At 38.3% G+C, this 14,207-nt stretch overlaps 3 protein-coding genes across 3 annotated transcripts; 2 read left to right on the plus strand and 1 right to left on the minus strand.

Annotated features, from left to right (window-relative positions):
* Positions 1–1,280: 1,280 nt before the first annotated feature.
* Positions 1,281–1,979, minus strand: LOC141680180 (uncharacterized). The gene is made up of 2 exons (XM_074486476.1): positions 1,834–1,979; positions 1,281–1,716 (listed from the first exon to the last, which is right to left on the minus strand). Exons 1-2 carry the CDS (start codon positions 1,977–1,979, stop codon positions 1,281–1,283), a joined length of 582 nt encoding a protein of 193 aa, XP_074342577.1.
* Positions 1,980–2,321: 342 nt separating this feature from the next.
* LOC141680182 (uncharacterized) lies at positions 2,322–3,179 on the plus strand. Its single transcript, XM_074486477.1, has one exon. It carries the CDS (start codon positions 2,322–2,324, stop codon positions 3,177–3,179), a length of 858 nt encoding a protein of 285 aa, XP_074342578.1.
* A 2,549-nt stretch (positions 3,180–5,728) lies between these two features.
* Positions 5,729–6,481, plus strand: LOC141680183 (secreted RxLR effector protein 161-like). Its single transcript, XM_074486478.1, has one exon. It carries the CDS (start codon positions 5,729–5,731, stop codon positions 6,479–6,481), a length of 753 nt encoding a protein of 250 aa, XP_074342579.1.
* The last annotated feature ends 7,726 nt before the right edge of the window (positions 6,482–14,207 follow it).

Raw genomic sequence — 14,207 nt, forward strand, 5'->3', positions numbered from 1 at the left:
CAAATTAATTTTATTCTAATTTTTGTGTACGTGTATTAAAACTTATTTATATTTTTTGTTAGATAATATATAATTATACAGAGTAGTAATAAATAATAAAATTATCTAATTAAATAGATTAGAAATAATAGAGTTTAAGTAAAGGTTTCTTAATTAAAGGTTTTTTGTTAAATAATTTTGTATTAAATATAAGATTTAATAAGATTTCATATATCATTCCAATAAATGTCAATACTCTAAAAAAAGAACAAAAATATATAATTTCACGTTTGGTATTTTTGAGATAATTTTATAAAAAAATTAGAAAGTCAAACTCGAGTTTGATCTCGAGTACCCGGAATCAAAATCGAGTTTTAACCGATTCTTAATAAAATCGGTCTAGAAACCAATTATTCAAAAATCGGATCGGATGAGGGGTTAAAAATAGCAGTGGGTACTTGGTCCAAGCGGCGATTTTTAGAACACCGAGAGCGTCACAAGAGGATTTGCCAACGCCATGTAATATGTTGTAATTTGACACCCTTATTAGCTCTCGCATTGTAGTTGTGGAATATCATTGGGTGCCAAGCGTGTTGGCATAGTGTGCCAACGTGGGGTTTAAAAAAATATTTACATCCATAAGATAGGGTATCGATTTTATTTGTGTTTTTAATATTATATAAAATATTATATCTCTATATACCTATATATTTTTATTTTATTTTCTTTTGAATTATTGAAATTGATAATTTGGGTTGCCAGTTATTTAAGTATTTTTTTTAAAAGGTGCTAAATATAATGTAAAAAAGAGATAATATAAAATATAATATTTTTAATTAGGTATCAAAATTGATACGGATCAAAGAATGTCAACCATAGGAGATACAGCGACTCAACAACATATAACCTAGCAGCACGTAATTAGTGGACCTTAAAGTGATGCGAATTTTGTGTAACCAGAAGCACAGCAGATACAGTAAATAAACACAGAAAATAGACTGCTAAATGAAAAGAAGAAGACTAATTCGTATATTAAGCAAGAACTCCATAAATATCTATAGCTACTACAGGAAGGAAAATGACAAAACAGAAAACAAATCTTATTCGAGTCCCCCTCTCCTCTCCTCTCTCAACAATATTTATTCATAGACTTGGACACTTGTCAAAAGACTAATGGACAACACCCAACTAATTGTGCACATGATCCCACATAACATTTCACGTTCCTAGTAATAGATTAATATCCATATTTTATTTTAATACGTTGTTACTAATGCTCCCTCTTCAAACAATCATTGTCCTCAAGGATTAAAATCCGAATACCGGTCCATGATTTGTCTGTCATCCTCCCAACTAGCGTCTTCGGGAATAGAGTGAGACCACTGTATAAGCCACTGAACCACAACTACATTGTTACGTTTGACAGTCCTTCTCTGCAAGATCTTCACAGGATGCACAACAAACTGTCCCTCATTTCCTAAACGTGGTAGCTCATTAGTAACCATATACTTTTGTCCCACCTTCCTCTTGAGCAAGCTAATATGAAAGATTGGGTGAACTTGACTTCCTGCTGGGAGATCCAACTTATATGCCACCTTGCCAATACGCTCCAACACCTTATAAGGTCCAAAAAAATTATGGGACAGCTTCAGATTTCTGCGAACAGCAACAGATAAGTGTTTGTATGGTTGCAACTTAAGAAAGACCCAGTCTCCTACGTTCACATTAGCTTCACTTCTGTGTTTGTCCGCATACTGTTTGTACTTACTCTGAGCACACTATATAGCATCCTTGAGCACATGGTCCATGGCTTCTCTCCGAACTTGAAAATCCTCAACACTACCCACAACAGACCTATGTGAAGAAGGCAAATAAATTTGTCGAGGTGGTGTACCATATAAGGCTTCGTACGGGCTCATCTTAATGGCGCTGTTATACGTTGAATAGTACCACCACTCGGCCAATGCTAACCATTTTTCCCACAGCCGTTGACTAGCCATGGCACGCAAATATTGCTCCAAACAACGATTAAGCCGTGTTGGATATTTAATCTAAACATGTTTTATTAAATAAATATAGTTGTTAGGATTATCTGATTTAGTCTTTCAGTCATTGCAATAAAATAGGAGCAGTAGAGTTGTATTAGGAGTGTTGTTCAGGGTAGTTCCTATCCGTGTGGACATCATCTTTATATTCTGTATTGTACCGTTCAAGTTGATAGACTTTTGCAGTTTTTTTGTTTATCTTCTCTCAAGTAATATACATACAAGAGTGTGCGTGTGTATATTTTGTTTTTCTATACTTGGTATCAGAGCTTACAACTACGATTCTTGTGCACCATCATGGACAATAACAAGACTAAGGAAGGATCTTTCGGCTTGAGCTATCCGATGTTGTCCAAATCAAACTATACTGCTTGGGCTTTAAAGATGAGGGTGTTCATGCAAGCTCACGGTGTATGGGATGCTATCGCTCCAAAGGATCCTAAAGCTGCCATTGACGAAAAGATGGACAAGCGTGCCTTGGCAGTAATTTATCAAGGCATTCCACAAGATATACTTTTGTCAATCGCAGAAAAGAAGACTTCTATGGAGGCCTGGAATGCAATCAAAACAATGTCCTTGGGAGCTGAAAAGGTCAAGATGGCTAAAGCACAGACACTCAAATGTGAATTTGAATCAATACGTATGAAGGAGAATGAGCAGCTGGATGAATTTTATCTGAAATTAAATAGCTTGGTTACCAATATTAGAGCATTGGGAGAAACGGTTGAGGAAGCTTATGTGGTTAAAAAACTTCTCAGAGCGGTTCCTTCAAAATTTCTGCAAATAGCATCGGCCATCGAGCAATTTGGGAATCTCGAGGCCATGTCGGTTGAAAAGGTCATTGGGTCACTCACAGCTCACGAAGAGAGGCTGAAGGGGGGAACTGAGACTAGCCATGGACAATTACTTCTAACCGAGGAGGAATGGATGAAGAAGGAAAATAATGAGGGTCAGCTATTGTTGACGCATGATGAATGGCTAAAGAGAACAAACAGAGATGGGGCTCGAGGAAATGGAGAATATCGGGCAAAGGAAGGGTATCGTGCAGTGCGGGACAGGAGCAGAGTGCGGTGTTTTAATTGCCAGGGTCTTGGACATTTTGCACCAGAATGCCGCGGCCCCGCAGGGAAAGGGAGGCAAACCCGAAGGAAGTAAACCTCTCCAAGACACATGAGGATGAACCAACGTTACTGATAGCTGAAGTCGGAAAGTCAGAAACTCTTTCTGTATTGTTGACAGAAGACATGATGATTCCATAATTACGTGCAAACACAGGAGCACAAAGGGAGTCACATATATGGTATTTGGATAATGGCGCTAGCAACCATATGACTGGGCAGCGTGGAAAATTCAAGGAACTAGACGAACAAATTACGGGAAATGTAAAATTTGGGGATGGGTCCACTGTATCAATAAAAGGAAAAGGAACGGTGTCATTTCAGTGCAAAAACGGAGAAGAGAGAACTCTAACGGATGTGTATTATATTCCGAGTTTGTGTAACAACATCATTAGCTTGGGTCAACTTTCAGAAATTGGAAACAAAGTAATACTAGAGGATGATTACCTGTGGGTGTATGAGCGGAGTGGCAGGTTACTAATGAAAGTAAAACGAACAGAGAACCGATTATATAAAATCAGTCTTGAGGAGAGCAAACCAGCGTGTTTTATCACCAAAGTGGAGGAGGATACTTGGCTGTGGCACGCCCGACTCGGCCATGTTAATTTCCAGGCGTTAGAACTCATGTCCAAGGATAAGATGGCATATGGACTCCCAAAGTTAATGCAGCCATTAACACGATATGATGGTTGCCTTATGTCGAAGCAGTCCAGGAAACCGTTTCCAGTGCAGGCTAAATTCATTTCGAGAAAGACATTGGAGATCATTTATGCAGATATTTGTGGGCCAATATCTCCCGTGACTCCCGGAGGTAATCGATATTTTCTTCTATTTGTCGATGATTTTAGTAGGAAAATGTGGGTATATATGTTGAAAGATAAAAACAGTGCATTTGAAATATTTAAAAAATTCAAGGCGTTCGTGGAAAATGGAACTGAAAATATGATAAAGATTTTGAGAATGGATCGGGGAGGAGAATTTTGTTCAAATGATTTTAATGTGTATTGTGAGCAGGCAGGGATTCAGAGGCACTATACTGCGCCATACACCCCACAACAAAATGGGGTGGTGGAGCGTAGGAATCGTACTGTTGTTGCAATGACAAGAAGTTTGTTAAAGGAGGCAAAACTACCAGCATTTCTATGGAGGGAGGCAGTACGCCACTCGGTTTATATCCTAAATCGATTGCCAACCCGTATCTTAAATGGGAGAACACCATATGAGGCGTGGAGTGGAGACAAACCAAATCTGAGACACATGAAAGTATTTGGAAGTACGGCTTATATGAAAGTTCCTGCTGTACACATTAAGAAGCTAGATGATCGTGGTAAACTGGTAGTGTACCTGGGTAAAGAACCAGGAACAAAAGGAAATCGACTGTTTGACCCCAAAACTGGAAGAGTACATGTAAGTCGGGATGTGGTGATTCAAGAAAATATTTTCTGGGCATGGGATCAAGGAGAAGAAAAGGATGTGATCATTTCAGGTAATTATGTCGAGATGCCCAGCTTCTCAGAAGTTGAAGATTCTGTGCAAGATGCAGACCAGGAGCCTGCAACACCCATGCAATCATCAGTCTCACCATTCATTTCACAAAGGAGTAATGCAGAAATGTCAACTACAACAAGTAGTGTACCCAGCGAAACCTCAACAACTCAAGTCACAGAGGCCTCATCTGCAGAAAATAGTACACCAAAGCGATTCAGATCGCTGAATGATATTTATAATGAAACTGAGATAGTAGAGTTGATTGATGAACTGATGCTGCTAAAGATTGAAGGGCCAATATGTTTCAAGGAAGCAGCGGGTGAAAGAGAGTGGGACGAGGCTATGAAACTGGAGTTTGAAACAATAGAAAAGAATAACACTTGGGTCCTTACTGATCTTCGAGCAGGACATAAGCCCATTGGTTTGAAATGGGTATATAAACAAAAAAGGGATCCAGAAGGGAATGTGATAAAATGTAAGGCGCGTCTTGTCGCGAAGGGTTATGTTCAGCGTAAGGGAATAGACTACGACGAGGTTTTTGCTCCGGTGGCCTGACTGGATACTGTTAGATTGTTGTTAGCTCTTTCGGCCAAGGAGGGATGGGTAGTACACCATCTTGACGTTAAATCCGCATTTTTGAACGGGGAGCTTCATGAAGAGGTATACGTTATGCAGCCTGAAGGGTTTATAAAAGAAGGGGAAGAAAATAAGGTTTATAGGCTGATAAAGGCTTTATACGGGCTACATCAAGCACCCCGGGCCTGGAATGAATGACTTGACAAATGTTTATGTACATTGGGTTTTAAAAAATGTTTACACGAGCAAGCAGTTTACACAAGATCAGTAAATGGGAATATAATTATAGTGGGTGTATACGTAGACGATCTCTTGGTGACTGGCTCTAATAAGCAAGAAATCGAAGATTTTAAGATTCAAATGAACAGACAATTTGAGATGAGCAATTTGGGGTTGTTGTCCTTTTATCTTGGTATATAAGTGCATCAAGGAGGCCTGTTCACCACTCTTAAGCAGTCTGCATATGTTATTAAATTGCTGGAAAAAGCTAATATGTTGGGTTGCAACTCAACAAAGTGCCCAATGGAACATAAACTTCAATTGGACAAGGATGAGGGGGGCAGATTGGTAGATGCAACTGAATACAGATGCATTGTGGGGAGTTTACGCTACTTAACTCACACTCGCCCAGATATTTCATACGCCGTGGGTGTAGTGAGCAGGTTTATGCAAAATCCCACGGAAAAACACCAGCAAGCTGTGAAACATATATTAAGGTACGTGAAGGGTACTGTCCATTACGGCTTAGTGTATGCGAATGAGAAGAACAGAAATATATTGTATGGATTCTCCGATAGTGATTTAGCAGGTGATGTGATTGATAGAAGAAGTACTGGGGGGATGTGCTTTTACTTGAACAAAAGCTTGATATCATGGGCATCGCAGAAACAGAGGGTGGTAGCTCTATCTTCTTGTGAAGCGGAGTACATGTCGGCTACTACGGCCGCCTGTCAAAGCATATGGATTCAAGGATTATTGGAAGAAATTCTGGGACAACGACTTGGACCTGTAGTGCTTCATGTTGATAATAAATCGGCAATAGAACTCATGAAAAACCCGGTTCTGCATGGAAGAAGCAAATACATAGATGTCCGATTTCATTTCATTCGCGAATGCATTGAACGTGGTAAGCTGGTGGTTAAGTATGTTGTGACACTAGAGCAGAGAGCAGATATTTTAACTAAAGCTTTGGGTCGAGTTAAGTTTGAAGAAATGAGAAAGAAGATTGGAGTTGAGAATCTTGCTGCATTTACGCCAAGTTCTGCAAGCTGGTGAAAATGTTTAGATTAGGGGGGCATGTGTTGGATATTTAATCTAAACATGTTTTATTAAATAAATATAGTTGTTAGGATTATCTGATTTAGTCTTTCAGTCATTGCAATAAAATAGGAGCAGTAGAGTTGTATTAGGAGTGTTGTTCAGGGTAGTTCCTATCCGTGTGAACATCATCTTTATATTCTGTATTGTACCGTTCAAGTTGATAGACTTTTGCAGTTTTTTTGTTTATCTTCTCTCAAGTAATATACATACAAGAGTGTGCGTGTGTATATTTTGTTTTTCTATAAGCCTTTCCGTTTGGCCATCGGTTTGGGGATGGTAGCTGGTGCTCATGTGTAATTTGGTTCCCATCAGTTAAAACAACTCCTTCCAAAAGTGGCTAGTAAAAAACTTGTCACGATCGGAGACAATTGTTTGAGGCATTCCGTGTAGTTTATAAATATTGTCCAAGAATAGTTGAGCCACTGTAGTAGATGAATAAGGATGGGACAAGGTGATGAAGTGACCCACCTTTGTAAGCCTGTCAATGACCACCATAATGCAGTCCTTTCCCAATGATGCAGGTAGGCCTTCAACAAAATCCAGAGAAATATGTTTCCATACCTTGTCAGGAATAGGCAAGGGATGTAGTAAACCCCCTGGAAATTGATTGCATGTCTTGACTCATTGACAAACATCATAAGTTTGTACATATTCACTAACTTCAGATCAAAGTTTTGGCCAAATAAAAAAAATATTGTAATCTTTTATATGTTGCTTCCTGGCCCGAGTGTCCACCAAATCTCTAGCTGAGCCTGTTAGTTAATGAATGACACACAGAGGGGGAATGTGTTTTAGTGTTTTTATGCTTTTCTTGAATTGTTTAAGGTGGTGAACAAAGTAAATTAAATATTGTAGTGAAATGTGTTAATACTGAAATTAAGCAAGTAAAAATAGTGGACACAGATCTTTCAAAACTCACTTAATTTTATATTAAAAATTAAAAATGTTTTTCTACAAAATTTCTAGGCTCTTTGTTGATAAAGAGCTTAGCTTATTTCTTGAGAGAATACAAGATTTTTCTTATCTTAATTGTTACTTCTAACAAAGCATCCAGTATTTACTTTATAAAATAGTAAACACTACTTATTACACAGTATGCAACAACATGTACTAAGTCCTATTTTTGGATAATCAAATCTTTCTAATTCTGGATTAGTGTATCTTTGCTAATATTGCACGCTTGTGACTTTACTCTGTTAGTTAATCTTGGCCTTTGATCTTGTACTCTTCAAGTTGCTTTTTGTAGACTTGTCAATCTAACTGACTGGATTATTTTTTGATTGTTAATCTTGGATATTTGTTATTTCTAGAGAACTAACAATGAGATTTACAGAAGGGGCGTTGAATGTAAATCTCAAAACTTTTTCAAGTTTTGAGCAGTTTATAAAGACTGTGTATTCAAGATGAACAAGTGTGTGAATTGCTTTAAGCTGATACAGACAGATATATATTCAAACACAAATGTAAAGAACACAATAAACCTTTAAAAACTTTTCTGGTGGATTTGTTGTTCCACCAGAGATGGTATTTCAGAAATTCTGTGATCTAAGAATTTGATCACAGCTGCATCCTAGTACAAACTAGATAATTTTTCTCTCAAGATTTTTCTAAACAGCTCTGGAAAAATTCTTATCTAATTACTAGCTACTACTTGGTTTATATGTTACCAAGTTTACAAGTGAAGACAAGGATATATAAAATAATAAAGTAAGATCTCCACTTGTTTCTTCTCCAGTTCACTCCAGTACTTTGTTGACTTAATGTCTCTTTATACTAGAGTAGAACGGCTGCTTTTTCTGATGTTCCTGAAATTAGGCTGCCACATTTCAGTTATCTCTGTTCACCCACGTGCCTCTGTTTGTAGGTACAACTACCACTTATCAACGGTTAATCAACAGAACATCCGTTGAAGCTTTCATCCGTTGATGCACTCATCCGTTGAAGGATGTTATCCGTTGAAGCTTTAGAGACATCCGTTGAAGCTTAGCTTCTCATCCTTTGAAGGTCTTTAAGTCATCCGTTGATACCACTTCATTTATACAAAATTACAAGGCATGAAATATTTACAATTGGCCTTCCTATCTGCATATCTTCTAGTAGTCAACATGACTCATAGTTTCTCTCAACTTCTAAGAATTACATCTTAAATACAGAGACTGAAATATGCTACAACACTAGACTTATTTCTAAGTAAAGCTACACCATCAACGGATAGCCAAAGTGATCTTATCCGTTGAGGCTACAGACACTGAATTTCTACTTAAGTGTTTTGTTAAACATATCATCAAACTAATGCACATATATTCCTAACAATCTCCCCCTATTTATGTCTATAAGAATTGTAGGCATAAATTCAGGGTTAACTTGATGATAACAAAACACTTAACAGATATATGAATTGAAACTAAGTAGAAATTTGAAAATGCTGCAAAAATGTATGTACTAGGAGGAAATTGAAGATTTACAGTATTTCCAAGGATACTCCTTTAGCCTGAGCAAATCATCTTTTTCTTCTTTGTTCCCTGGTTTTCTTTCCTAGCCCTTTGTCATTTTCCTCAATTTGGAGTTGGAGTTGTCTGAAGAATTCAGCTTCATCTTCAACACTGATATCCAACTTAGATTGCATTTCCTTGAGAGTTTCATTGCTGGCAATCTTGAGTTGGTCTTCAAGTCTGAAAAATCTTCTGACTCCTTTATCATCTCTAAATTCCATCAACCAATGAGGTGATTTGTGAATTGTAATTCCCCTTTCTTGAATGAGTAAAGTCCTGGGTAAAGCATTGGGCTCCCTCCAAGTTTTCCTTATATTGGCAATCTTGTTGAGAATTTCAGTCTTGGCAGTTCTGGTAAAGCCAGAATCCTTTTGTATAGCTGAAAAGACTCTAATCAAGGTAGAGTAGCCTTCATTCAGAATCCTGTGGAGAGGCCATGTTCTTTCCCCAGCTCCTTTGTATCTGAACACTAATCTCTCTGGTAGCTGTCTGTAAGCAGCTATTCCTCTTACATCCTCCAGCTCATCCAGATAGAGTTCAATGTCTGAAATTTCTTTTATGTCACAGATGTGAACATAATCATCTTTAGAAATGGATGGCTTAGGCTTAGGCTTTTGTTTTTGAGTGAATTTCTTAGAGGTTATGGGAGGTGTAGATTTGGGTTTTCTTTTCTGTTTCTTTGGTAGTGGAAGAGTGGTTAGAAAGGTAGGCAATTTGATGGTGTCCCAATCAATAGGTTCCTCTTTTGGAATGATTGGTTCACCATGGATGTTTATAGTGGGATTAACAACAAGAGGTTCAGGTATGGAAGGTAGTGGTTTAGATGTAGATTTGGTTACTTCAGTATTATCTTCACTCCTTCTATGTGCCTTGGCCTTTCTTCTGTTTCCCTTCTGCCATTCCTCTCTTTCTTCCATACTCTCACCAAATATACTCCCAAAAACCTCATCTAGGTTTGCACTCTTGTCTTCACCCCTGACTTCAATTCCTTTCTCTTCTTCAACTTGACTTGACTTTAGCTGTTGTTCAAGCTTTGCTTGTGCTCTTTTGTCAGCCTTTAGTTGCTTGACTTCTTCCTTCTTGGCTATTGAGAATTTGGGATGTCCTTGCATCACACATATGCTCTTTCCCTCTCTAGAGATAATAGCCCTATTTCTCCTTACAGCCTCATCCATGGTCTCTTTGAGATAAGCAATACTCCTACCTAAAAGCTTGTTCTCATCAGCTTTTGGAGGAGGAAAGTCCACTTCTTTTAAAGGACTCTTTGTAGAGTCCTTATTGGATCTTTTATTGGGCTTGAGAATTATAGCTTGTAGTTCTTTGGAAGAAGCTTCTCCATCCTTATGTCTCCCTACTGGCTTGAGCTCCATGTTGATTGGTTCAATCTTTGTGCTATATTTCACAGATGTTGATTTATCTTGTGTAGAGCCAAACAACAGTCGCAACCTTTCATCAATTCTCCTCCTTTGCTCTTTCACTTGAATTTCAGCTGCTGCTAGCTGAATCAAATCAATTCCATCAGGCTTTCCTTTGATTTGAATGATTGGAGAAGTAGTGATGGCAGGAACTAGCACTTTAGATATTTTGATTTTTGTAGATGGCTCTCCTTCCCCTTCCCTTTTACTCTCCCCCTTTTTGTTATCATCAAGGAGAGGGGTCAAGCCTTGTGCTTTTGCCAGCTGCATTAGGAGACTGGTTTGAGATTGTTGGTTGTGAAGAATGGTGGCCACAGAATCTTCAATAACTTGAACTCTGTCTTCCAACTTGGCCAGCCTTTTCTCAGTAACTGATTCCTTTTTCAATCTCAAAACCAAGTCCTGCAATGTACCATAGGGCATGACTGAATCCAATTTTTCAGAACTGTAGGATTTCAAGTCAGCAATATCCTTCCTGAGATCATCCATACTCAGATTCTGCTTTACTTGCTGCAACTTCATGAGATGCAGTGAGTCCAGGTGAGCTTGAAGGATAGCCTTGATACTTGCATGTGAAGTGTTCTGAATGGCCTGTTGAATAGTGTTGATTTGTTTGACTAAGGAGACATTGAATTCCCCTGATCTATACTCCTTTGTCAAAGCCCATTCAGGTAGATTTGGAATTGAACTAGGGCCTTCATCTCCCCCTAAGTTCATGCTTCCATCAAAAGAAACAGAGTCATCATCATCAGAATTTACTCCAAATTCCTCAGATGGCTCACCAGCTGTAGAAGGCATCTTGTTAATAGCAGCTTTATCCCTTTGAAGAGATTCTGTTGTGTGTACTAGATGTAGTGTCTTTTCTGCCTCCTCATTGCCCTGAGCAGCCAACATTTGATAGGCTGACACAGGATGAGTAAAAGTGTCAGCATCCAAGGAAATGTTATCAATTACAGCTTTGTAATGTTGCTGAAATTGTCTTTCCTTTTCAGCATCATCCACAATCATTGACTCACTAGCAATGGCTGGTTCCACCCTTATATCTACTGTACCTGCCTTTCTCTCTTTTTCTCTATTTTCTTGCATCAGGGGCTCCCCCTGGCTCACACAACTCACTCCCTCACCTTCACCTACTAAGGTGGTACTCCTCTCACTTACTTTTGCCATGCTGGAAGAAATAGCATGCATTTTTGAGCTCTCAATCTCTCCTTTTGCCTGGGAGCAACCCAGCCTCTCACTCAAATTTTCACTCCCTTCCCTCAATCCTAAGAGTGATTGCACAGTATTCATGTCTTCTACACTTGGAATTGATTCAGTTATGTGTGGAGAGACTATCAACGGATGTGGAATATCCGTTGAAGGTGAAACTGATGTTATCAACGGATAACTGCTGTTAAGCTTATCCGTTGAAGAGCAACCACTTGTCAACGGATGAGTGATATCCGTTGAAGAAGGAAAAGAAGTTGAAATTGAAAGTGATATAACTGTTGAATCTGTGTAGATTGATTTGAGATGTGGTGACACAGATCCTTCAATTATATCTGAAAGAATTTGCGGGTGATCCAACAAATCATCTAAGAGATGATGATCACCTGTATTTGAGTGGGGCTCCTCCCTGAGTTGTAAAGAGGGAGAATCAGGAATTGATGGGAATAACATATCCACATCCAGAGATGGTGATGAAGTGTTTGGTGATTGATGTGTGATTATTGTGAGAGAATGGGGCTGTGACTCCACATTTATTGGAGCCACATCAAACTGAGTTTGAGAAGGCATAGATACAGATGGATGTATCTGTGCAGTGTGTGCACCCTGTGTAGAAGATTGGGTTCTAGCCTTCTTTCTTCTAATAAAAGCTTTTGTTGGTGAGTGTTTGGCTTCAGTGTCCCTCCCTCGTTTGTTCTGTGTTCCTGGTTGGGAACTATTTTCAATAGTAACATCCTTTTGGGAGGATGCAACTAGGGATGTGCTAGATACCTTTTCAACCACCACAGCTTTTTGAGAAACTGTGGCTTGGCTAGCTTGGGAAGCACTTAACTCTCCTTCCTTATCCTGGGGGTTTCTTTGATGTTCACCCCTCCCCTCACCACTCACACCATGTTCACTCCCCTCAGGGTTAATGGTTGGTGTTACAACTGTTGTCTTTTGAGAAACAATAGAGGTGGTTTTCTTTGTCTTTGATTTTGAAAGTTTAGTTTTGGTGACCTTGGTAGAAATCTGTTGGGGCATTGTCACAGATTTCATGGCCACACTAGAAGATAAAGAAATAGAGGGGTTGGAAGAAGTAGGAGTTGTAGAAGCAATTACCTCACCTACCTGAGGTGCATTCATGATTGGTAAATATACCAATGGCACACTGCTGTTGAGATCCATTCTCAATAAATCTGCAAGAACTCTTTTCTCTTGTGCCCAGCACTTGAGTTTATTATTCTCATTGATTATGACCAAACCTTCAGCAACATGGTTAGCCAATAACATAAAGAATCTAGCATAATAGATGTTATTAGGTCTATTAGCTTTGTTACCTAATCTAGTACCCAATTCTAGCATCACATAGTTGCTAAAGTTAAAATACCTATCAGAAACAAGCATATAGAGCATATTAACAAGAGATGAAGTTATGGCATCAAAATTACTAATTTTCCCAGAGAAAACCTTTATAAAGGCATCCCCAAGAAAACTCCATTCTTTTCTAAGGCCTTTTCTTCTAATACTCCCTAAACTAGCAGAGTTAAGAGAATAACCTATGGAATCTAACATGCTGGATACATCATTATCAGTGTGTGGTGTCATGGCATTGTTCTCAGGTAATTTAAAACATGCTTGTAAATCATCACAGTTAATACAGTGATTTTTACCTTTGAGAGTGAAGGAGATAGTCATATCTATGGAGTTGAACTCAGCAGTTGTCCAAATCTCCTCAACTACTTCACAGTAAATCGTTGGGGCTTCCAGCATTGCATAGCTAAGTTTACAGTTTTTGATGAAGTCCATCATTTTGTGATAGTCTGAGTGGGCTTCATTCTTCTCTACCAAAGCTATGAAATTGTTCTTCTCATAGATGAACCCAGATTGAGACATAATTTTCACGACTGGTGCCATTGTTGTGAGTAGAAATTGCAGAGAATAACTTGAAGGTTTTGCAGAGAGAAAATGGTAAATGCTTGAAATTTTAAGAAAGCGTAAAGTAAAAATGAGAAATCAGAAGGGCTTATATGCTTTCAAAAAAAATAGTAAAAGATTAATCAATAAGTATATGTTAGTGAATTTCAGCCGTTTAAGAATAAACTGTAAGTATTCTAACAACTACCTTTAAAACCAATACATACAAATGTATGTATGAGTATCAACGGTTAAGAAATTAGAATCAACGGCTGTGAAACACCTGAATCGACTGATGTGACATTTCAACGGATAAGGCAAATTGTCATCCGTTGAAAGGTACTTCAGTTTTATCCGTTGACGGATAAAAATTCCAGAAATGTATTTGTCTTTCAACGGATAATGAATATCCGTTGATAGAGCAATTTTGACTTTCAACGGATAGGAAACATCCGTTGATGGAATAAACTGTGTTAAAAGTCAAATTTGTTCTAGCAACTAATATATTTCAGGCTTCAATTCAAATTGCAATAAGGACATGAATTTTAAGAGTAATTAAGCATACCTAGCTCACTTACTAATCTTGTGAATGTTGATTCATCAAGTGGCTTGGTAAATATGTCTGCAATTTGTTGTTCACTTGGAACAAAATGTAGTTCCACTGTACCATTC

Source organism: Apium graveolens, chromosome 8 (assembly GCF_009905375.1).
Source record: "Apium graveolens cultivar Ventura chromosome 8, ASM990537v1, whole genome shotgun sequence".
Taxonomy (NCBI): domain Eukaryota; kingdom Viridiplantae; phylum Streptophyta; class Magnoliopsida; order Apiales; family Apiaceae; genus Apium; species Apium graveolens.

What these genes read in the sequence shown, in the direction of transcription:
- LOC141680183 (XM_074486478.1), top strand. Translation starts at nt 5,729, where the DNA reads ATGGAACATAAACTTCAATTGGACAAGGATGAGGGGGGCAGATTGGTA.
- LOC141680180 (XM_074486476.1), bottom strand. Translation starts at nt 1,979, where the DNA reads ATGGCTAGTCAACGGCTGTGGGAAAAATGGTTAGCATTGGCCGAGTGG. An exon ending in TATTTGCCTTCTTCACATAG is followed by an intron (nt 1,717 to 1,833) that starts GTCTGTTGTGGG and finishes GGACAAACACAG; the next exon opens with AAGTGAAGCTAATGTGAACG.
- LOC141680182 (XM_074486477.1), top strand. Translation starts at nt 2,322, where the DNA reads ATGGACAATAACAAGACTAAGGAAGGATCTTTCGGCTTGAGCTATCCG.